This window comes from Condylura cristata, unplaced genomic scaffold (genome assembly GCF_000260355.1).
Source record: "Condylura cristata isolate star-nosed mole 26May11 unplaced genomic scaffold, ConCri1.0 scaffold00009, whole genome shotgun sequence".
Classification (NCBI taxonomy): domain Eukaryota; kingdom Metazoa; phylum Chordata; class Mammalia; order Eulipotyphla; family Talpidae; genus Condylura; species Condylura cristata.
In genome coordinates, this window is record NW_004567110.1 from 5,665,033 (window position 1) to 5,690,341 (window position 25,309).

The following is a 25,309-nucleotide window of genomic DNA, read 5'->3' on the forward strand; positions in this document are numbered from 1 at the left end:
CAGCACTAAGAAGCTTAAGCCACTTCCGCATGAGTTCGATCCCCGCCTGCCCCGGAGGTGACCACATGGCGCGGCAGACCTCTCCTGACCCGCCCGCTGCTCCCCTCAGCAGTGGACTTCGTCGATCTGCCTGTTCTGCTCCCCACTCTGTCTCTGGTGAAGCCTCTCACCCTCCGCATCTCTGGCCTGTACCCCAGTTCTGTATGAATACATAAATCTTTAAAAAGAAAAAAAAAAGAAAGACTCCCTTGAATTTCAGCACTTGCTTGGCATCTTAACTTCCTATTTAGAGCTATGATATACAACAGGAACAAATTTCCTCAACAATCAGGAACTGAGTACTTACCCTTACATTACAAACTAGGGATAAGATGATGCCCAGACACCAGCCCCATCGTCAAGGAGCCCATGGCTAGTGAGCGGTCAGATGAGCACACCTCGGCGCCTGGCGTGCATGGTGGACCTGGCAGCATGGTGGGTGCCAGGCAGGCAGGTGGCACCCGGGAAAAGGTGTCAGCTGGAGGCGCAAGTGGCAGTTTATTCTGGGTGTGAGTAAAGCCCAGAGATAAGAAAATGCATGTTTCACTCAGAGATTAGGAGTTGGCATGGATGGGACAGTTAGAGGAAAAAGTGAAGAGGGAAGACATGGCAACAAGATGAAAAGAAGGAACACTCCAGGGAAGGGCTGCCTGCTGAAGAGCTCAGGTTCCGTTCACAAGGCACCAGCAGATTCCACGACCTATGAAGCCAAGAGGCAAGCCCTGTTTACCTTACACCAACTTGCAGTGGCAATGACATGAAGGTGAACTCAAAATTCCTGTGACAACACACGGGAAAAGAGCAGGCTGAACAGAGGTAGCACAGCACGGCAAGAGGGACAGGGACCAATGACGTTCAGCACCACAACAGGACCGTGTGGGCAGCCCCGAGACAGGGTGAGGTGAGGCAAGGGGCAAGTTTCCAGCCCAGGCAAGTGAGTCCAAATGAGGAAAATGTTGTGAAGAACCTTAATGAATCTTCCTATTTTAGATGAAATGTTTATTGGTTACTTTTTTGACAAGAACTCCAGGGAGGTGTTAGGAAAAATGAAAACAAGGACTTCCAAGAACATTCTGATTTGTGGTTTAGGACAACTCAGGCTGTTTTCTTTATGGAAAATGGCCCGGGATGACCAGGAGACACCTGGTGCACACAGAGGTGCTCCCATGGCCTGCTGACTCCCTGCAAATTCAATCTTCCAGTAATGAAAAAATAGACTCTTGCATCTATTTGCATTCCTGAAGGGGGTCACAAAATACAGGGCTCCCCATAGGGACTACACCTCATTGTGTGCACAGGGAGAGCCCACCAAACAGTGGCACCAGGACTCATGTTTGCTGAAGATGCTGCATCTGCCTTCAGCCCAGCTTGTCCACTCAGGACACAGGCATGAAGTGTCTACTCATCCAAAGTTAAATCCTCTGCTTTAAGCCCAAACATACCCAGCACCTGTCCCGACTTCCAGACTGCTCATGTGCACCTTCAAAGGGTCAAGTGACTTGAGTTTGAGCCACCTCCCTCCAGCATCCCCCCCCCCCACTTACTTTAGAATCCCGATCTTGAGCTGCAGCCCATGCAGCACTTCTGTGACACCGTAGACGTCGGCAAGCAGGTGATGTGTGGAAACTATCTTTTTGGCATTGAGATGAGAATAATTTTCTTTTAAAAAGGATAGTCCACACATTCTCCCATTATTCAGCCAATCCTTATCATAGCGGTATTTTGCATTCCACCTCTGACCTGTGGAAGGAGTTGACCTTAAGGTCACCAGGGGTTCCACCCAGGTTTCCCTCAACTGTGCCCGCCCTCCTGACAACATTCAGTGAGCAAGGGTGCTCTCCAGCAAAGAACAACTTCAAAAGAAGAGAAAGGCAGCACCTGAGGCTGCCGCCTTCAGATTTCCTCCCCAGAAGGGCGCTGGCTTTCTGAGGGTGCGGCGTGCTGGCGGCCCCCAGAGAACACCCCTTTCCAGTTACAGCCGCCACCTCTTCTCGCAAGCTGGGGCTGCCCAGGATCTAGGCAGGTCGCTGCCTCACCGGTCTGCTTTGAATGACACAAAGAGCTTTCTAGCTAGGTGCACAGGGAGCCCGCCCACGTCTGAGGCCTCCAGGAACCCTGCACAATGCTCCGCTGGGAGGTCACCAGTCCTCCTGCCTCCTTACACTCAGCGGCTTTCGTGCCTGCGCCCCGCCGGACTGCGCGTGACTGGGAATGTGGTAGAAGTGATTTCTTACCTCTCCCCACAGTGCTTGGCGAGCAGAAGGCATTTAGTAAATGCTGCCAACTGACGACTAGACCGGTTGTAATAATCCTGCTCCTTACTGTTACTTTTGACAGACATGCGACAATCAATTCACTGGCTTTTTATTTGAAAACAGCTGGCTATTTTCTGCCCTGGAAGCTGAAAGGGCAGCACAGGGGAAGCCCGGCAGATACAGGCCAAGGGGCCCGGCGCCACCTCGGCTCGACCGCGGCCCCGCCGCGCCCACACTAGTCCGCGTGCAGGTGGCCAACTTTCCGTACCCAGCTGGCCGTCAGTAAAAGGGGTTGGAAGAGATAACCTGAGACTCCATTATTTTTTCAATGCAGTTGGCGAAGCTGCCGCATCTCACACCACTTTGAAGTCACGTCGCGAGCACCCCAAGCTCAGAACAGCCCCTTCGGACTGGCCTCCTTTGCGACCTCTTTGGAAGTCGCTGCACAGGCGCAGCCTTCAGGCCAGCTCCTCTCCAGGAAAAAGTCGTACATCGAAAGTTCCCGTAAGAAAGTAATTTTCAAAGATTCATGCTAGCATTTCTGCCCACAGGAGTTAATATGAAAACAAGAGCGCAACGAACACTGAAAAGCGGGGTGCATGTGTCTCACGGAAGCACGGTGCCTGGCCCAGACGGCGCGGGAAGCGGCGGCCCGGGCGGGGCTTACCTGGCGGGTCTCGGCAGATGTAGCAGATGTACTGCTCGGGGATGCTCTCCTCCAGCAGCCCCATGCACGCGCTGTGCTGCCAGCACAGGCACTCTTCGCACTGCGGGAGAGAGGGCGCTCAGAACCGCTGCCCAGCCCTGCACACACGCAGTCGCCCTCCTGCAGGCAGGCTGCTGGGCTCCTGGCTCCTGGCTCCGGGCTCCGGGCTCCGGGCTCCGGGCTCCGGGCTCCGGGCTGCTGCAGCCCATTCGAGTCTTACTTGGCTTAACAAAATCAAGTGGTGACTTAAGATCAATTTAAACAGTCAACTATCCCAAGAACATCCTCCTGTTGTACCTATTAAAATGTACTTGGTAAATCAGCTTAAATTGTTAAAAAAAGAAAAAGTCATAAGGTATTTCCTGCCTCTATTTCCCACTGATTTTTTGGCAACCCACCCTCACAAGGCTGACAAATAGCTTATTCAAGTGCAGAAAGGGGCTGAAGCAGTGCCCACCTCAAACTAGCCTTGTGGCCAGCACAGACGCCTCGAGGTCCCTTGCTGAGAAAACCATCCCTTAACTAATGGCACTGAATCACCCAAAGTCATCTGAAAGATACTCATTCCGCGGGGAGTAACTGCTTGTGGTGACTGACCTCTGCATCCGTTTCCTTCAATCTCTGTGATTAGTGGAAATTTTGATGTCTCGGTGTCTGCCCATTGAAGGGTGGTTATATGAAGTCAATGACTGAACAGCAGGGATCCAGCCCAGTAAGGGAAGGGCTGCCACGCCAGCAGCCCACCTGGACCCACTTGAGGAGAACCCAGCTTGACTCAGGCCTCCAACACCCAAGCGCAGGGATCAAGACCCTCAGGCATGAACACTGTCCACTTCACGCCAGGATTTCCCAGTCAACACTACTGCACGTGAGTGTGCCAGGAAGTCATGTATCTCCCTTGAACTAGGACAGCCGGCAGGAGAGCGGCTGCCCTGAGCACCCACGGGGACACCTCAGTGCTGGGGCAGGGAGGCACCTGAATCACCTGAATCATGAAGCCATTCTCCTCGTCCATTTCACAGATGCACCGTACAATTTCATTCACAGCATCATCTTCATCCTGAGATTCCTCAAAATTGGTTGAGTCAAAATCCTGATTATACTCATCTCCACTGAGAAGCAAACTCTCTGTCGAAGAATCATCTAGGAACTCCACATCTGATAGGTCTAGAACATATAAGAACAACACTCATATTTTCCCCATTTCTATGTCATGTTCCAGAAAGATGATATGTATGGCAAGTGGATCTAAGCTGCTAAATACTTAGAAAGGGCGGGCCAACACGTGGGGACAGATCAGCTGTCTCTGGACACAGCAACAACATCTCGAAGCAGAGGCAGCTGTGACTGCCTGGCCTTCGACTGCACACACTGCCACAGGGGACGGAGCCGCCCCTCGTACAGGTACTGACAGAGGCTGCAGCAGAGACGAGTTAACCCAAACTGGCAGTTTTCAGATGCTTTCACAAATGTTCTCCCTTCCGGTCCCCACAAGAATCCAAGTGGTCAGAGACCAGGTCTCATGATCAGCATCGTGAACAGCCTCTCAGAGGCGCACCCGCCAGTTGAGATGTGTCAACACCACCACTCTGAGCAGTACTGGCATCCGTGATCCCCGCCCCGAAAGGCACCACACATCATACCAAGCATTGTAACTATCAGAGAGAAACTTCCCAAGGAAGGTAGCTACTACATGATGAAGCCAACTGGGCACACGAGTGCCTGACTGTATGCCCTGTTCAATAGGTCCATGTAGATATAAATGCACGCATGTAGCTTATTCACGCAACACTGGCAGATAACATTCATGATTTCGAGATGCAGGGCCCACCTTAATGATTTCACTAGTAGTTCTTAAGCTGGGATTATACATTCCAGATTTCATTTTGATAAAAAGCTCTAGAAAAAGGAATACATTACGGAAACTAGATTATATGGAGGACCACCTACATATAACTTACATGCTGGATTACAGGCTTGAATTTGTAAGCATTGACATCAACTACAACCATTTAGCTCAAGCTATTGAGAAAAACAAAAGTTGAGGCAAACAAGAAAATAGTCATTTACAACAAAGGGAAAAGGTTGAGAGGACACTAAAGTTTATGTAGTAATGTTGGGGAAACTGAGTCATCAGACCTGAAGGCTACCAGGGCTCCTGAGGCGCTCTGAGCTCTGGGGACAGAGGTGGTCCTCCCAGCCATTCTGAATGGCATAGTCATATACTGGCTTCTCATTGCCCCTTTCCAGAATGTCAAGAGTCCATAAGAAAAAGGGTTTTGTAAAGTTGAAAGTTCCCAATCCAGCTCTTAGCATGAGCCCGATTACACAGTAGCATGTGAGACCATCTGGAAGAGCGAGGGGGAGGCCAGGCAGGCAATTTCCCTCACACTTAATCAGGCCAGATGGAAAGAGGCTGAGTTCAAACTAAAAATGCACGCAATTTACCAGTATTTCATGACTTAGTGTATTTTCTATCAGCTTATACTCTTACTTTTCCCAATTACTGTTTTCAAATATTTTATTATTTTTATAAAAAGTTAATGTTTTATAAAAAATCAAAGTTTTCCTTTCTTTCTTTCTTTTTTTTTAGCAAGTTTTCTTCCTTTTGTGCCTTAGGGCATACTGGATAAACATAGTGGAAATAAGAGGGTAATAAATACATGAAAACAGTTGAGGTACAAGAACTAAGCCAATTACATACAGTAGTTTTGAGAATCAGAGAAAATTTCATTCACTGTAATTTTGCTGGCTTAACTCCAAAATTAGTATTTTCTTTTGGACTTTCCTGAATACAAAGTCTATCCCCAAGCGGCAGACTAAAATGTGGAGAAACAGCTTCCAGTAATATTGATGTGCACGTATCTATTCTCTACATAGATCTATTAATGTGGTATTAATGCGTAGCAGTGAGTTACTAATCAGCTGAAAACCATGATCCCTGAGCCAGCATGCCCCTCCCATGGGCTGCTATGACCACAATCACTGGCCAGAAAATCCAGTTTGGGGAACTGACTCCCAAACGTCAAACTGATTTCTGGCCGATATGCAGGGGTGGCATAAATGACTCCTGGACTGAAAGAGGTCAGAAAAAAGCACATCCAAGTTGCTTCTCACCCTTAAGCAGCCACCTGGACACTAGCTGCCAGGGAGGGCCACAAAGACCCTCCTCATCCCCTCCTTCCCTCCAACAGCTCCCCCAGCCACCACTGCTATTTCCCAAGACAGCATGCTCAGCGTGGGTTCCAGACGCACACCACGCGGGAGCTCGTTAGAAACGAGAAGTTCCGGGAGGCTCAGAACTGTCTGAGCAAGCTCCCCGGGTGCTCCTCACGCAAGCTACCCATCAGAGACTCTCCTGGTTGCCCTCTTCCTCATAGCCTGTGCTTGACGAGGCAAAGAACGCTGGCACTGGGGTGCGATTCCACGGCACTCTTTTCAGCCCTCTCCCAAATGCTCTAGTGCCGGCACACCATTCCTCCAGATACACTCCCCCGCTCTCGTCCGCTGTCTGAGACAGACGCTTTTCAGACCTTCACGGCTCACGGGCTGTGTGTTCTCATGTGACTTTCCAACACCTGCTGCCCTGCCGCAGGCGTGGCCCGCACCCCCATGCACCAGCACTCTGTGGCAGGGCCCAGTGTCAGTGTATTTTTATTTTAAGAGCATCAGAGCGATAACTATCATGCACAGCTGGCTTGAAGCACAGTGGGTGGCCCAAATGCGGAAGGGAACCTGTGCTATGGAGAGAGTATGGGTGGGGTAGAGAGGGATTTTTTCCTCATTTTCCCTCCTGTTATTGTTTTTTTGAAAGGCGGAGTGTGCTTTTCTCCACTGTGAGAGAGAGCTGTTAGGCTTGGAAGAGAGCAGGTAACAGTCCAACAGAAAACTCTGCCTAGTGACACCATGTAAGGCTCTCTGGAAGAAAGGCAGAAGTGAGTGCACTGGCAATTATTCCCGGGGTCTCTTCACTCCCTCGCGCAGCACCCTACCATGCCAGACAGACCTCTCGTCTCAAGTCACTGACATCGCTTCTAACTGGGCGGGTCTCCCTTCCCACTGCTTAGAACAGTGCAAGGCAGTGTCCTCACACTTCTCACTGCTATGGCTGGGCTTGCAGAGATGGACAGACCCAGCCCAGGGCTCTTTCCACAGCCTGCGCCGGCCTGCGTCCCTGTAGGAACAACTAATACCTGACTGCGCACAAGCACTGATCTGACGCATTCTCAAACCTTTCGCGACAAGTGTTATTTGTGGTGAGAAATTCAAAGTATATATTTTAGGACTAAACAAGTACTTGACAAAAATAAAAAGCATTACCTTTGAAGTTAAGACAGACCTTGAGTTTTAGTTCTAAAACACACTAAGCTGAAAAGTTGCTTCATCTATACGCCTTTGCTTATTTATCAATGTCATGGGAATACTGTCTACTTTATAAATTGGAAGTGAAAAATATGAGAAGATATGTTAAAAACACCTACAGAAAACCAGTCTACAGAGATGCCAGAAGTTTCCTTACCATCGCTCGTGGGAGTATAAACACCAACTTTTTAGGAGTTTAAAAGTACCTCAAATTTCTAATGTTGACATTTTCATATTAGTTCATGGAATAACTTTTTATAACATGTGCCCTGCTCAGATAAGCCCTCAATTAAATATGTTTTATTCTCATTTCCATATTTAAGAATCTTAAGACTTGTTTTAAGCATTACATGGTTACACATACTTTCACCACTAAGATCAACTGACAAAATTGCCCTTGGGTACTGATATGTTGTATTTTTCTCCGTAAACATGCTTCGTAGAGCCAGAGAACTCCCAGAAGATCGAGTTAGTGGAGAAGAGCACCTTTCCAAAAATTCTAGGGAACTGTCTTCATAGTCTGAATAGTCTGCAACATAAGATACATAAAGAAGCATTAATCAAGTGTCAGGTCATCAAGAAGAGTCACTTTAACAACAACAAGAAAGTCATGTTTCAGGATATACAAAGCATTCACGCCACTACTCCCTCCCTTCATCTATGAACAGCTGGATGATGATGTGTCTGAAAAACTGCATTTGGCAAGAACACCTGGAAGTCGGCCCCAGGCAGCAGCACAGGCGAGGCGGGAGTCACTGTTTGACCTGGTACCAGTAAAGTTGTCCAGAAGGGAAGAAGGATTGTTTTTACCTTTTCTCTCCACTACAGCCACAGCTATGTCTGCAGTAAAATATGCAAGCTGAAAACTGACCTTTTCTTTTTCATGTCTAGCAAGCCAATTATTATAGCAGTAATTTGATCAATGAATCCTTCAGCAATAAACCTCTGATCAAAATGAACTGGTCTTGAAAAACCAGTCAGAAAGGGGGAATACCAGGATTTTACGACCAGATACACATTGCCTTGGCAGAGTCAAGGGGTAAAAATGGACGTGCAGGTGGGCATGGCGATGTGGTGGGGAAGAGGGCCAGCGTCCGTGCCAGGGCTTCCCTTCAGGACCGAGTATGAAACGAAGGACTAACTGAGGCAGGTGGGGATAAGTAAGTCAAAGGAAATGAGGGGGAAGCGGACAGGGTTGGCAAAATATTCACAAGAGCAGAGCGCTGACAATGCTACCGTGTACTGAGCACCCACTGGAAGCCAGCGGTTGTAGCAACAGAATAACGGTCCCCATTATTATAACGGTCCCCATTATTCTCTGACATCTCTATCTTATCCCTGGAAACTGTGAACAGCTTAGGCCCATGAGAAAAGGAATTAAAATTGCTGATCAGTGGATCCTCAGGAAGGAGATCAGCTCTGGATCATCTGGGGGGCACAGCGACATTGCAAGGACGCCTGAAGGTGAAGGAGGGAGGCAGAAAAGTAGAAAAGTCAGTGCTGAAGTGGCATCAAAGGAGGAGGACCCGAGTGACCATCACTGTCCTTGAGGGTGGAAGGGGACACCAGCGCAGATATGCCACCACTCGTGGCGCTCGCAACGGCCCTCCAGGAGCCTTTAGAAAGGAACACACCCTGCCGCAACCCTGACCTAAGCCCAGCGGAGCCCGTTTTGAATTCTGATAGTCAGAACTCTGAAAGAATGCATTTGTGTTGTTTCCAGTCCCTGGTCTGTGTAGTGAGTGACAGCGGCAGTGGGACTCCAGCCCCGGGGCCAGCGCAGCACTGCACACCCAGCACCCTGAGGCGCGCCAGGCCTCCTCGCATGTTACCTTCTATTAACTCGCGGCCCCCGCAGGGAGTTACAGTCGCGGGTGCTACTTTATAAATGAAAGGACAGACACAGAAAAGGTCAAGTAAACGGCCCAAGGAGACGCAGCTGAGACGGCAAAACCAGCATCTAACTCCAGAAGCCCTGCCCAGCCCAAAGCCCGGGTTTTCAGCATGAATGTGGACACACTGGGAAGCTTGTCAACACGCACTCCTGGACTCGCGCCTTGCGGGTGAGGGGTGGGGCCCAACGCCGATGCGCTCAAACAGGAGCGCAGCCTCGGAATGCCAGCCGCCTGCCTCTGGAGGCCACGCCAGCTGTCAGCGCGCCGCACACCGCGCCCTCGCGCGGCCCGGGTCGTGCCAGCCAGGTCTGGCGAGTGCCCTACAGGACAGCCCCCTCGCACTCCAACAAGTCAACCAAGAAGAAACTATCACTACCATTTTGAAAGTGAGAAAAGTGAGGTTTATGGAACTTAAACCACTTGCCACAAGTCACCGGGCACTAAGTATCGCCATCAGGAATTGAACCCACGTGCTGCTTTCAAAGCTGCCCTTTATCACCTGCATGATATCACCCTCTCGACAAAAGTGGAGCAGGAGGGTCTGAGTCTGCAAACAATAAGAGAAATCCCAGCTTGGAGATAAAATAATGCATGGCCGACATTTAATCTGCCACATAACAACTGAACACAACTTCTTAGCGTTCTCTACCCACCTGAACTCTCAACTCCACCCCGTGGCCATTAGGAATAAACGTCTACAGCTGTGTTGGCGGCCTGGCTGAAAGGAAATCTCCAAAGGGCCTTCCTTGATCACACCAGCTTTTTTCTGCACTCGAAGTAGAACATACTTGTGCCACTTACGGACATGCAGCCTATCAGACCTCCCTGGCAGACAGGTGGGCATGCTTCTTATCCCTCATTACTAACTTCGTGTGCTTCAGCTACAATCTCCTTGAAAGAAAAAAAAATTTTTTGCCTGATTTCATATACAAAGCTTTGGATTCTCTTAGCATTTCTCCTCCTAGCTGTTTTAATCTCTGTTTGCCTTCCACTTCCACATATTTACAGACAATAAAACACAGGAAGATGAAAGACTTGCTCCAAGTAAGCAAATTAAAAACTGGCTAATCTATCACTCTTCAGTAACCCTAACAGGCTCATTGCCCACGCACCTGGATGGAACACAATGTTAGTTTTTGATCTAAATCTGGTAATCAAAACATATGTCAACCTAGTATTGTACCAATAATTACGAAAAGTTATTTAACGAATTGCTACTAAGTATAGCCTCATTTAAAATATCAGATAATAAGGTATTGAGTGTGTGAGCAAAGACAAATACAAACCAGTCAGTCAGGGGCAGGAGGAGGCCAGAGTAATACCAGCATGATGGTTAAAGTTCAGCTGGGACTCAGTGATCATTTGCAATGGCGAGGTCCCTTAGAGTTATTCGCCCCTCTTTCAGCTCAAAGGCCGCTCTTCTGATTCAGGCACCCAGGGAAAGCATGGCTTCTGCCATGAACTTAAACAGCCCAGAAGAGCTCAAACATAAGGATGCCCTGACAGGGCATTAGTGCCAGGGGGCACAGCTTAAATATCACCATCATTTAAGGTCCCTCCACATCACTTTCCAACTTTAACTCATAAATTCCCTTCCTGCTATCTTTTCTTTTCTTTTTAATGTTTTTGCTACAAGGTACTGAATCCCTAAACACTGTATTATTCAACTTTTTGACATATATAAATGAAGCTGGATCATGGTGCGCAGGGACTTGGTTTTCAGCTCACTGTTTTATTCTAGGGATTCCTGAGGCCGTGACTTCTTCACTTACAGTGCTGTGGACTTCCCTGAATGGCTGACTGAGGTCAGCGCGGTTGTGGGCATGCCTATGCCCCATGCCCCTGGGGGTCAGCAAGGCTGTGGAGGGCACCTGGCGGCGCAGCGGCCAGAGGAGGCGCCCGTTGGGTGGCCTGAGGTCTCATGGCAGCACCGCCCATCCCCAGGCTCTGCGCAGGGGCAGGCAGAAACAGAGTCCCTGGAGTCTCAAAAAACATTTACCCTGCTTCCTGTGGTCTGTGCACCACACCATACATTCCTCACAGCATATCAAGGTTTCCACTTGTGTAAGGCACCTGTCAACATCTCTTGCCCACTTTCTTACAGGATCCTTTGCTTTTTTGAGTTTCAATTTATTCTAAATACTAGCAGTCTGTCAGGTCTATGCACTGCAAATACCTTCTTGTGGCTTGTGTTTTGTTTGTTTTTGTTTTTCCCAGCTTATGACTTTTCATAAACCAAAATTATAAATTTCAGTCTAGTCAAATTTGCAAACTTTTCCTTTAGGGTTCACTTAGAAACAATCCCTTCCTGCCCCAAGACCATACAGATGTTTTTCTATATACTACCTTACGGAGTTTTATGGTTTCAGCTTTCACACATTTAGTCCTCAACTGACATGGAATTGCTACCTGTGTGTGGAGTTGAATCATTTTCTTCCCTATCTGGGTTACCCATGCTCTAACGCTATGTACTGAAGAGTCCATCTTTTACCCACAAATGTATAATGCAGCTTTGTATACACTGAGTTTGTATGACTCTGCTTGGGTTACTTTTTCTTAAATTAGTATGTTTATGCTTCCAAAACACCTTCCCCTTAGTAACTACACAGCAGATAGTAATCTTGCCATTTTTTTAAAAGGAACTATTTAAACATGGATGACTCAAATGGTGTGTCTAAATTTAGAAGACAGCAATGTTTGTTCTTTTTCATTTATTACTGAGGTAAAATTTGCTTATTCATTTTCTAAAGTCAAAACAACTTAGCCTTCTAACCCAACGTAGCCGCATTTCTATGCACTGCTGGATTTATTGAGCTATTTGTTTACGGCTTTTACAGCCACAATCATAAATGAGAACTGCTTGACTGTCCTTTGCCACACTGCTCTCTTCTGAGCTGGGGCGCAAAGCGACTTGTTGTCTAAAACGGACTTAGAGTTACCATGAGTTTCCCAGGATCACCCAACAAATACTACAGCTGAGGATCTGAACAACAGAATGCTCAGTGCAGTGGCCAGGAGTCCAAAGCCAGGTGTCAGGCAGGCCTTGTTCCTCACAGCCCCATGCCAAACCCTTCCTTGCTGTTTAGTTTCCAGTGGTTCCAGACTGGGTTTAATCAGCCCCCTGCTGCCTGGCCTTCACATGCCTTCTCCCCAGGTACCTCAGGCCTCTCTCTTCTTCCTCTCTGAAGACACCAGGCTCTTTGCCCCACCACAAATCTATGATTTCATTTGTAATCACATGGGCACAGATACTATTCCCCAAGACAGTTATATTCACAGGTATGGAAGGGGGACACCATTCACCCCACCAGAGAGTGTCCTCTCTTTTCCGAAATCCTGAAACAATTAAGTTGGTAATATTTTATTTTTAAATGCTATTTTTTTTAAGGTTTGAGACTGTCCACGGCCCTCAAAGCTGCTCTGTCGGAAGCCAGTGGCCCAGAATGCTGGAAATCAAAGTCTCTAATCAGCTGCAAAGACATTTATAAAACAGTTGATTTTTTTCAGTTATCAAGACAAAGGAAAGCTACAGAAATTTCTTAGTACTCAACATGGGGATCTTGTCATATCCCTATTTTGGTAAAAGGCAAGTCAAAAACATTTTATAATAAAAAAAAAAAGGGAGTTACGGTGTTAACATACTCACCATGCTGCTTAGATTTCTTTTTCTTTTTCTTCTTCTTTTTCTGTTTAGGTTTGTAGTGATCTTTGTCTCGCTTCTCTTTTTTTTCCTTATCCTTTTCTTTTCGTTTACCTGAATGACAGAGACAAGTCAGTAATCATGGTTGATCCTGACTTGCTCCTCTGTGACTAACCTAAATACAGCATATAGGCTTTAATCAGTTACTCCAGCCACCTGCCCAGAACAGAAGGGTCACTTAAACTGTATCTGTTGTGCCTGTAGAACAACTCATTAGCTTCCTGGACTACAAAAAGGGTCTTCATTAGCAGTATTAAGAAATCCCCCTACCTAACATCTTAAAATCAACACAGATGGTAGTTAAAATCTTTAAATAGTAATAGAACTCAGTTTCCTGCTGACAAGAAATAAACTCCACAATTTAAGAAAGACTTGACTAACAGACTCAGCATTTTCCATGTATTAAAGAAGAAATGTTAAGATTTGAAAAATTTGATAAACTTTTTTCTTTGGAAAAATAAAAAAAAAAATTAAATCCATAAGTAATGCCTTCAGTTTTTAAATGTAGAAGGCTAAGAAAATAAAAACTTAGAAAATGAATAAATATCAAGTAGTTTCCCAAAGCATTTTTTAAAGTAATTCATCACGTATATTCAACTTTTTCTCCAACTCAGAATGGTTTAGTCTATAATTTTATCAACCACATTTAAGTAACTTCCAGCGACCCAAGCTTCGCTAAACTACAGACTATTTAAGATTTAATCATTCATTCTTCTAAGACATTTAGTTATTATAGTACACAAGATACAAAAAATAACAAAACCTGGTAAGTTCTTTTACAAGATAAGTTGAAAAAAGTGAACATCTGTTTTCTAAGTTTCAATAACATTAAGGGTAACTACTTTTGAAGTAATCAAATTTTTAATCTTTACATTCAAACCACACAGTAACAGAGAAAGGTAATTTAGACTCCCTTGACAAAAACTGCAAATTACTAGAAGAGACACTCTAAGCGATCCCTGGTCTGAACTGAGTAACACTAATAAACACTGAGCGGAGACCACTTACACCTGAGGGAACTGAGCAACACTAATACGGTAACAATAAAAAGGACAGACTATGTCCGCTCACTCTCAAGCAGTACAGTCTTTTGCTTAAAGATTACTTTCTGTTCATACCAAATGCTGCTGAGCTTTTTTCTTCTAATTTCACTTTTTTTTCCGTTTTCAATATTCCTGTAGGTTAAGGAGGAAAATATGGAAATTAAGTCAGAAAGGGTTAAAAGTATAGGATAACATTTTATATTACAACTGCTCAGAAAACTACGTAAAATTAAAGGTTTACATTGTTTTACTGTTTGAAGTACTATAAACAAATGAGATTTCTTAATTGAAAAAAACTGTTTAAACTGAGGTAAGCATGACTTCAGCTCCGTCAAATTACCCAGATTCCATCCTGGTGTCACCACTTACTAGCTGTGTGTCCTTGAGGAAATCACTTAATATCTATCTGTGATTCAGTTTTCCTCATCTGCCGAACAGAATTAAGAGTATCTGCATTGTTATAAGGATTACATGAGTCAACATAGATACACTGGTTAGCACAGTGTCTGAGACAGTGAGTTCTTATACTTCTCCTCTGTGGTGGGGTATTAATTTGAGACTATCATTTTTTTTTCTAGAAATATCATAAATTTGGGTCTCAATGTAAAATATCTGAAGGCAAACATACTAGGCAGTAGGTAAGGATCTACTCTGGCAGCACAGCCTTGCTGGTCCAGAGGATGCGGAAGCCACTGGAGCAGCTGGCCCATGCAATACTTCTGGCTTCTGTGACAGTTAAGATCTGAATGCTATTTAGACCAACTCAACTAAACATTACACCTCATATTAAAGTACAATGGTTTTCAACAATCTGTATATTTTTTTAAAAAATAATATTTAATCTTTGTTGGCTTATAACAACCTTTATCATAAATATGTTAAGTAACAATAAAGATCAAAGTAGATTTTAAAATCTTTTTTGGTGTATATTTATCAATAAATGTAAAATACAACGACTTACTTACACATCAAAATATCCACCCTAAAGACATTTAGATATTATCTAATAGCTCCAAACACATTTTTAAACCAAGAACTGAAGCAAGTACATTTAATGAAGTTCTTAATTCACTTCACTATTTTTGATGCCATCTTATTTGTGTCTAGAGTTAATCTAAGAGAAATAGTACAATATATTTAAAATGCAATTTCAGGGCCCTCCCTGGTGGCACAGCGGGTTAAAGCACAGCACTGAGAATCTGAAGCCACTTCCGCATGAGTTCGATTCCCGCCTGCCGCCTGCCCCGGAGGAGACCACATGGCGAGCCAGACCTCTCCTGACCCGCCCACTGCTTCCCTCAGCAGTGTACTTCGTCGATCTGCCTGTTCTGCTCCCCACTCTGTCTCTGGTGAAGCCTCTCACCGCCCCTGAGTCTCTGGCCTGTACCCCAGTTCTGTATGAATAAATAAATCTTTAAAAAAAAAAAAATGCAATTTCAATCAATCTACTAATTTCTGCTTTAACATCATCACTTACAAGTTCTTTTATCACTCAATACAGTATTATAAAAGACCAACACTTTCTTAAACTTCATATATCTGATATGATTTCAGTCAAATATAATAGTAATATAAAATACCACTAAGGCAAACAACCTAGTATATAACTGGTATTGATTTATAATGATGTACACCTGAAACCTACATACTGTTATTTTATTAAATTTCCTCAACAGTAAGAATAAATGTAAATTTAAAAATAGTAATCTATGCAATTTTATAAGCTGTTATTTTAATAAAATTTTAAGTATCAAAAAAGTTTTAAAAAGAGTAGTAACCGATTTAGCCCCTTTAAAAAACTAAAATACCACTTAACTTGAATTAAATGCTAATAAGGTTTTAGTAAGGAAGTTTCAAATTATTTAAAAATATTGGTAATCTCCATTTTTTATGACCAAAACTGGGAGGGGCATCAGCACAAAAAGAAATGCATTTAAATTTCCTTATCATCATGACTACTGAACAAATGCATCACTTCCATTTTACTAATCACTATTTATTAATGCAGCATGCAAATCCTACAAATCTGATACTATTTCTTGACAATGATAAAGCACTTGAAGAGCAAACGATAAGAACGTTGCTTTCCAGTGCTCAAAGACAGTACAGATATACATAGCAGCAGCACTAATGATGACCACTGCTTCCAAGGTCCTCGAGTCTCTGAAGCACAGACTTTCCAGGTTGAAAGGTGAAACAAGACCCCTGGGTTGAGTAAAAGCAAAAGAACTGCTTTAGTGGGCTGCCTGTGCTGACTAGAATGGCGGGGCCGCTCAGGTGCTTGGAAGACAAACAGCAGCCAGGTGCTACAACAAAAAGTAGTAGTCATCACCCCTGGTGCTTCCAGGAGATCAGCTCCAGATTCCACTTCCACGTGTTCTACTGGCTCCCAGACCTTTAGATTCTGAAGTGCTAAGATTCCTGAAGTAAAACTGGCAGGGGAGCGGGCGCTGACATAGAGTTGTCAACATCTTACACACAAGATATTAAATATTCATATATGCAATGATGGAACATGGGTACAGTCATGCATAAAGAGGAAAACACAACCATTCTAGAATTCAACAAAAGAAAAAAAATTGTTTTATGAGAAGTTCATTATATTGTCCTTATTTTAGTAGAACTTGGGAACTAAAATACTAGAATATTTGTTCAACAAATAGCAATATTTACATTACATTAACATGTTTTCTTCAAACAAAATATTATGTGATAGTCCAATTTATGATATAAAAAACAACCAACCAAATAGCGCTATTTCAATAAAAGAGGTAGCTCTCTGGACTTTGCCTACTTGCAGACAATTTAAAGTCAATAATAGAGAGTGGTTTCTCAAGCCCCTTCCATATGCTTAACATCTCAGATTCTACAAGCTAAAAAAGAGGCTATCCCCGAGACTCTCCATGGAAACCCCCGTCTGTACGAGCCATGGACATTTGGTGTGGGGGTGGCAGTAGATGAGTATCTGTGGCTGTAGTTTTGTTCTGTTTGGTACAATTCTGGAAAAAAATGGCAAAACGCTTTAAAAAAAAAACACTTTCAAAAAGCAAATATACAAGTGATATAAGATGTTGGACCAAAAACGAAGGGCATTTAGAAACCACAGGAAGCAGCAGCAGAGTGCATGACATGCTTTCTGCCACCCTAAGTCGAGACTACCACTGATAAAAAAAAAGTACTATGTTAACACATCAGTAATAGCTTCATGGACTCCCAACAGAGAAATCACCGTCTTAACTACCATGATAAAACTATACAACTTTCATTCATTCATTGACCTCTATGAACATTTCATTCAGATACCAATTTCAGATTTGACTTTGAAGAACAATGAAAAGAAGCCTAGTGATTTCCAAACAACACCCCCTAAAATGTCTGCTAGTGCATACACTGGTATCAAGAATGTACAGTCTTCATACCTAGGTCAATCCAGTATTCATACCCATATAACTTAAAAATAAAAAGTTTTAGAAATATTTCAGATTTCTAAATATTTAAATACCTATATATATATATATGTTCATTAAGTCCATATTCTTTGTTATTTATGTATTGCTTGGTTCAAAACAGGAAACAATGAAGGATGTCTTAAGTATCTTTCAACACAGGACTGAGAAAACTTAAAATTATATTTATATGATCTTTTAATCCCAATTGCATCTTCACAGGAGTTCCAAAGAACAGAAACTGTCATTTCTAAGAATATTTAAAAATTGTAAGATGAGGCCCTCCCTGGGAGCATGGAGGGCTAAAGCACAGCACTAAGAGGCTAAAGCCACTTTAGCATGAGTTTGAGCCCTGCCCGCCCCGGAGGTGACCCACAGGGCAAGGCAGACCTCTCCTGGCCTGTCCGCTGCTCCCCTCAGCAGTGTACTTCATCAGTCTGCCTGTTCTGCTCCCCGCTCTGTCTCTGGTGAATCCTCTCAATGCCCCTGTACCTCTGGCCTGTACCGCAGTTCTGTATGCACAAATAAATAAATCTTAAAAAAAATTGTAAGATGAAAAGTGGAAACAATATCGCAACATGAACTTTTCCTTGGAATAAACTTAAACTCCATCACATACATTGTCAACGATATACTAAACTAAAAATCAAAATTCAGAGCCAACAGCACCACAGAAATCATCTGCTACAATCTCCCCTTCATAGAAACATCCAAATGAGTTTCAAGGAGATTGGTTAATTTAAATGCAATTTCTTTCCCTACCTGAGGCCTCCCTGAGAGCAATCTTTTATATTTTTGAACTCCTTACTTACTAACTCTAAGGGAACACTCTGACAGGGAGTGATAGTTCTATGTTGGCCTTGGATGTATACTAAAAGTTTCTTTTTCAAAAGGCTATTAAAAAAATTTTTAAAAAGTAGAGCCAATACTATTTAGAATTTAAAAGATTTAACAGCTAAAAACTACATGTGTATTCCATATCTATTAACTCCTACAAAAACAAGTTAGAGGTAATTCAGGTATATATACTTACATGTATATATATCCTCAGTAGGTAAAAAAAAAAAGAAAACTAGTTCACATTTCCAGATTGTAACAGAACTAAGAGTCTTTCTGATGCTCTATCCTCACCCAAAAATCAGCTGCCTGCTAGCTAAAGCATTCTGCTAACACAATGACCAGAAAGCCCTCCATTTTTAAAGGTATGGATGCCTTCTTTGGTAATCTGAGCAGTGACATATTTGTAACCTTGGCTAATCACCCTGTCAGGATACAACCCCTGGAAGAATGCAGACAGTTTAGTGCAATATCATTATCTCTACTGGATTAAAAAAATTAAAACCAAATGTTAACCTTCCAAGAGCAGGTGCATATAATAACTGGACTTGCATAATCTCATCAATCCTATTGCATAACTAATACAATCACTAGCATACAAATCTCTCATGCAAAAAGTAAAAATCGAAGTCTGTTAAGCTATTTCACAGTCACAAATATCCACATCACTTTAAACATATGAAGAGTAACATAAAGAACCCAAATAATGTGTCTGATACAGGTCTGGTAAATAATGCTTTCTACAGAAATTTTTAAAATTCAACAAAATCTACTTTCAAGGCTATGATGGAAATCAACCAACCAAGCAAATGCACACATTAAAAAATAAACAAACAGTAACAACAAACTTATGGTAGTTTGGCTTTAAAAATGATAAAAGACATCTTGGGGAGCAGAGAGCAAGCAGTTCAATAAATACTGCAAACAGTTCAGAGATGGTGGGTGACACAGTGCACAGGGAGCAGAGTTTGCAGACACCGAGGCTTCTCAAGGCAGCCACCCAGGCTCCGGGTTCAGTACAAACATGCCCAATTAGAGCCTGGCTTTAGTTCCATTGCTTCTCTCAAATAAAAAATTAAAGTAGCTAGTAGAAGTAAGTTAGACCTCCTACCACTCCTTTCATTCAATAATAGAAGATCAACACTCTAAGAAACAGAACTTCAGTGATTAACATTTAAAAACATGCAATTTGAGTTAAAGCTGCCCGTAATGACCATACCTACATACAATCTTCAACAAACCTACCAATCTCTCCACAAATCCACAAACACAAACTATAAGTTGAAACTCCTCTCCACCTTTCACACTTCCAGAAAACTGTTTTGACTTTCTTGAATTCAAATACTTCAAAAAGAAAATTTTATGTCCTCCCACTAATCCACTACGTTCTGCCCAACATGAAGCACAGTATGAAACATGCCTGTATGGTAACTCACCATACAAACTAAACATAAGCTAGAAATTCTGGGGGAGGGGGAGTGATTGGGCTAATGCTACTAATAAGACAGAGCTGTAGAAAGTGTGTGTTTAATACCGGCTGCATTTTTACTATGAAGGAAGGAGTAAGACAATAAAAGTAGTAAACTAACAAGAAAACACAGTAAGCTAAACCGAAATTGCTTCTTCAGTTACATCAATCATTTTGTTTTAAATGTAACCACCACCGGAGAAGAGCAAGCTCTATTTTACGCTTCACCCAAAAAGCTGAATAGTTATTTCAGGAAAAATACTATTATTAACCCCACACTGCTGGCTGTAAACTAATCAAGTTTTGTCTTTCTCCATTTTAAAATTAACTCAATTCAGATCTCCTCCATCCACATAACTCCAAGTTAGTAACTTACTGGAAAAGCACTTCAAATTAGTATTTGCCCTATTTCCTCACATGTACTATTTAGTTGAGGTTAAAACTCTATAAACTATTATAAATAAAACAGTGTAACTGTATGAGGAAATACAATTAGTGATTCTTTGGATTAAAGTATCAACTTAGTAAAATACCCCTGAATCCTTTCAGATGGTCAAAAAAAAAAAAAAATCATCCCACAGATGTGCTACTGAACAGGGCTGATTTTACATGACAGGCTACCAAAATAACATTATAACAAATTACATTTGAACTTGTAAGACTGTGCCCCAAATTATAGGGTTATAGATAAAAGTATATATAAAATACTTTAAGCTAAGTTTTTCTTAAATACTAACAGCTATTAAAATTACTTAAGCCTCACTGTTGTACACATTAAATATTATCTGGCTTGAAAAATCAAGGTGTTTCATCATTATATTTAGCTCTAATGATTGCTAGTTAGCAGAGGCAGGATATAAGAAAGCAGCAGGGAGGAGGTAAAGTGACAAAGAAGCATGGAATACAACAGCAAAATGGCTGCACTGAGAACTTTAAACAGACACAAAAGCCCTGCCTCCCATAGAAATTACATAAAGACATTTATGAAGAGGAATTATCCATTACGTTAATATAATCATATAAAACGTTTATACTTATAAATACCGAGCTACTTGTAAAACACTGTTGTTGTGTTTATTTATTTTTTTACCTGATGCTGCTGGCGTTCCTCTTACATCAGTTACTGCTTTGGAAGAAGGGTTTGTAAGCATCTGCGAATCTTCCTTTTCTGTCCTGGGACATTCATTATGGTAAGAGGGATCTGGGACTAGAGGCGCTGTAACTTCTGAACCACGACTTAAGTCAAGAGGGAGACAGGCCCCCAGCTTCTCAAATGACAAATGTACAACACCAGGAACTACACAAAATAAAGAATGTAATATAATATTAACATAGATAAAGTGGCCCAGTTAATATCAAATTGGATTAAAATGCTATATAAATTGAGCAGTGCCTGGCACAAAGAACGCACTCAAATACTTGCAGAACAAATGAAGTGTTTATAAATCCACAAGATATAAGAAAGGAAAAAAAAACTTTCTTAATGTTCTAATGTTCTTAAACTCTTAGTGTTTTCTTTATTTTCTTTTATGTTTGGTTCTATAGGAAATCAATATACATTACCCTCTGGTACTGAAGACTCTTGCTGATTTTGAGAACTGATGGAGAAAGCTTTCCCATCAGTGGCTGGAGAGAGAGGAGAAACCTTTTCTACAGAATCATCAGGCATGGGCAAGGTGGCTAAACGCTGAGATCTTCTTCTCCGCTCACTATGCTTGAAAGGTCTAGGGGGGTTCACAGGCTGTGAAGGACCTAGAAAAAGATCCTCAATGTTCACGGAGCAGACACATGCTGGGATCATCTTATAATAGTTAAGGAGATAAATGGGGGAAAGGATTTAAATTCTGCCCTCTGATGTTGTTCCAAAGGTAATCAAAGGCAAAAACTGTGCCCTCATTCACAGAAAAAAAAAAGTTAATCAAAACTTCTAAAATCTAAAGCCTAACAGAACCAAAAGCAAATAACAAGGAACACTAATTTCAGATAGTTTCCCAAGTGACAGATCAGATTTCTTTTAACTGCAGATCGTTGTGTTAGTTGCCATTTTTCCTTTGGGAAAATAGTCTATTAGCCAAGGGTTTTCTTTCTTTAACTCCCTTTTGCTGAATTACAAATCCAGAAACGCTAAGGGAAAGTAAAAAGCAGGGAGCATAGATGACCAAAATTTAACATGCATTGTAGTTAGTGCTTTACTTCACTTGCCAAAATAACATGAAATAATTTTATCCCACCCCCATCCTCCCAAGTTGAGTCTTCTAAACTTATGTTTGGGCCTGATTCATTAAAAAAAAAAGAATATAAACAACTTTAAATGTTTATTATGGGCAATCAAGGAGGACTAGAAGAATATATGATTCTTGCCCTCATATTTTCTTTTTAAAATAACGTGGTGTGAGTCATTTCAGCATCGTCTAACTATGTAACACAAAAGCAGACGCGTCGTTATTTTCGACTTTGTTTTCTTTTTTTCTATAAGTCATGTAAACGTGTGTATAATCATTCTGAATAAGTGGGATTCCACAAGTTAATATGATCATATTAATTTAAGAGGAAATATATGTGATCTAGAGAGGCTGACAGTCTGGATATTTAATTAAAAAAAATCAAATGAAAAACACACGGTGACAACTGAAAAAAGTTAAGAAATTAAATCCAGTTGCTGTTACATTGTGGTCACACCAGAATCAAAATAATTTCAACATAAAATACCTATCAATATGGAACACCGCAGTGACTACTATTATTATTACATGGTAAATTCCATAATGAAATGAAGTTTATAAGGAAACAAATGAGTTCTCCTATTCTCATCTTTTCTACATATTTGATAAAAAGAACAAAACCATAACCAAAAAAGGCCAAAATCTGTTAAAAAATTAAAAAACATGGTTTGGTAGAAAATAATAGAACTAAATGCTTGATTAGTAAGTCTTCTCAATGTCAACACCTGAAACAGTTCACAAGGAATGTTTCCTACTCCCTTACTATGAATCAGGTTTTAATTCAATTGCTGTGTAAATAACAAAAGTATTTTTAACAAATGACTTTCCTGGTAATTGTTTTTCATGCCTCTCAGAATAAACTAGTATGAAAAACACAGGGCCAACACAAATCTTCCTGTATATGTATATACCTGTATCTATGCGCATATATATATATACACATATATAGATACATGTATATATATAAACATATATTCATTCTGTGTGTGTGTTATATCTATGTAGATATCTCCAAACCAAGGTTGAAAGACTATTTTAATAAAAATTAACTCTTGAAAGATAAGTGGTATTTAAACATAAGATATTTAAAAATAAGACCAAGGAAGCATTTTTCTTTTATCAACAATATTAAACTGAAGTTTACACTCAAACTCCGAGAGAAAAAAAAAAAAAAAAAAAACATGAGGGGTAGGATACAGACAAGTGGTGATCACTAATCCATCAAGCCATCAGTTATTCTCAGAGGTAAGGGAAAAAAGTCACTGTGCGTCTTTTTATGATTCTAAGATTTTTTTGTTTTTTTGTTCCTTTTTTTTTTTTTTTTTTGTAATGAATCAGGCCTCTGACAGTGCTTAGATTATTAGTTGAGGAGCATCAAACTACAGTGGAATTTGCACTACTAAATGGTAAGGTTTCTCAACCAGCAGTACAGTCTGCACAATAAATCAGCCAGAAATGTTTATGGTTTTGCCCCTGAAAGTTTCAAGCCTTCCCTATCATATCCACTTAATTCTGAATTTTTAAAAGCAATTTCATAAAAATACAATATAACTACAATCAAACTTTTTAATGTATCTTATAGGATAAATAACTATTTTTTAAAAATCTGTGCTCACTAGTTTTATTTATCACTGAAGAAGAAAGCTGAGATACAAGCGTCAAATCCTCGACTTGTATTAATTCTGGGGAAAGTGGTGATTTAGGGGGTTTAATACACCCAGAAGAATCTCCAGATTCATGTTTGCATTTCTTGCTGCGAGCCTTCCCTGAAGACAAAGTTGAGGATAACAGTGCAGGTTTCTGAGTGTTGGCAGAACTGCTAATGTCAGCTTCATTTTTTTTCTGACTTTGAGGTTTAGGTGAAATCGCCTGAATAAATAATAAAAAATTGATATTTTTATTTTGGTTTCTTCATTTTTGTTCTTGTATTCTATTTTGATTGTTAAGCAACTTTAGTATCCAAAAACATTGTTAAGCAACATATAACATTTCTATTACAAATGAAAAACCAAAAAGAACCCCACAAATTATTAACTAAAAGTTGAATAGGCCGTCTTTAAAGGGATGCTGTCGACTTTTAGTCCAAATTTGGCTTTTTAAAAATACTATTTTATTCCCGTTATTCTCAGAATATAAAATATCTTCTGGAACAACTATTTTCAATTTAAACTAAAATATATCTCTTTGAATACATAATTACTAATAACATCAGTAATAATTAGGTAAATAAGATGCATTTTAATGTTTTAGAGCATTAGAAGAATCTATTTAAACATTTAACTTTCAGATTTTTTTGTAAAATAACTTCATCAAATTAAATGTGGAGGTGTAAGTAGACAGCTTCCCTTTAAAGAAAGATCTCAACAGGAAAACAATGACCAAATTAACGAAACATTATCTTTAACTCATTTTAGTGCTGAAAGCTAGAGTTTCATAAGCATAGTGCATCATGAAATCAAAGCTACCAGCAATACAGAGTTAAAAGACTAAAAAACAATACAAAACAAGCAACAACAACAACAAAAAAAAAACCAAGGAGATAAAGTGTAAGTTTAAAACATTGGATTTAAAAACAAAATACGTCGCATTCTTAGATGAAAGTTTTACCTTCTTCCTGCCAACTGACACTTTTAAAAAAAAATTAGAACTTTGTCAGTTCTTTCGTAAAAGGTATCTTTAATCACTTGGCAGTAAAATTTCCTACATATGCAAAATGAAATGTGAGAGTGTCCAAGGACAACAGAGAGGAGCCACACTGGATGAGTCTGTGATCTAAGGTGTGGGTATGCCTGTCCGCTCTCTCACACATGTATTTAAGCGCAAAGTGTGAGATACAAAATTTTAAAAATGCATAGGCAGGTATATAGAGAGAAGTGAACTGGTAGCACTCTGAACATGTTTCACCCCAAGAAGCCTTTTTCTTTCCCTGTCCTTTGCGAGGGATGACAATGATGCCTGCAGCCTGCAGTTCTCTGGAATATGAAAGAGTACTCTCTGGGGACCAATTGTCTGTTCGCAGTAAAATACAGGCACTCAGATTTTAGTGGGAAAAAGTGTACATTCGGCGTTAAGTAGGGCACCTCTGGCTGCTTCTACGCGGGCATGTTGGACATGCCACACACAGTGCCTGGTGTCATGTGTCCCATTCATTCAGTTGTCATCATTTCTATTCTTGAATTTACTCAATTACATGTGTGTACGTGCAGGTTAATCATTTGGAAAAGCACTCCATAGAGGGGAGGGTTCCTAAACTTATCATAAAAGGTGTTGCCAGAAAAGTAATTAGAGCCATTACTTGTAAATAAACGATTTTATTGTTCATCTTCACATATGTGA

General features: G+C 41.4%; 1 protein-coding gene across 3 annotated transcripts in view; it reads right to left on the bottom strand.

Moving 5' to 3' along the window:
- Nucleotides 1-25,309, bottom strand: part of PHF20L1 (PHD finger protein 20-like 1) — a 63,780-nt gene that overhangs the window by 6,132 nt on the left and 32,339 nt on the right. For all 3 annotated transcript variants that reach the window (XM_004679584.2, XM_004679583.2, XM_012722989.1), the window contains 9 exons: nt 23,590-23,842; nt 21,315-21,503; nt 20,842-21,048; nt 14,076-14,132; nt 12,904-13,011; nt 7,727-7,891; nt 3,986-4,167; nt 2,962-3,061; nt 1,584-1,779 (listed from right to left, as the gene is read on the bottom strand). In XM_004679584.2, the coding sequence (XP_004679641.1) occupies nt 1,584-1,779; nt 2,962-3,061; nt 3,986-4,167; nt 7,727-7,891; nt 12,904-13,011; nt 14,076-14,132; nt 20,842-21,048; nt 21,315-21,503; nt 23,590-23,842 (1,457 nt within the window). The remainder of the gene's footprint in view (nt 1-1,583; nt 1,780-2,961; nt 3,062-3,985; nt 4,168-7,726; nt 7,892-12,903; nt 13,012-14,075; nt 14,133-20,841; nt 21,049-21,314; nt 21,504-23,589; nt 23,843-25,309) is intronic.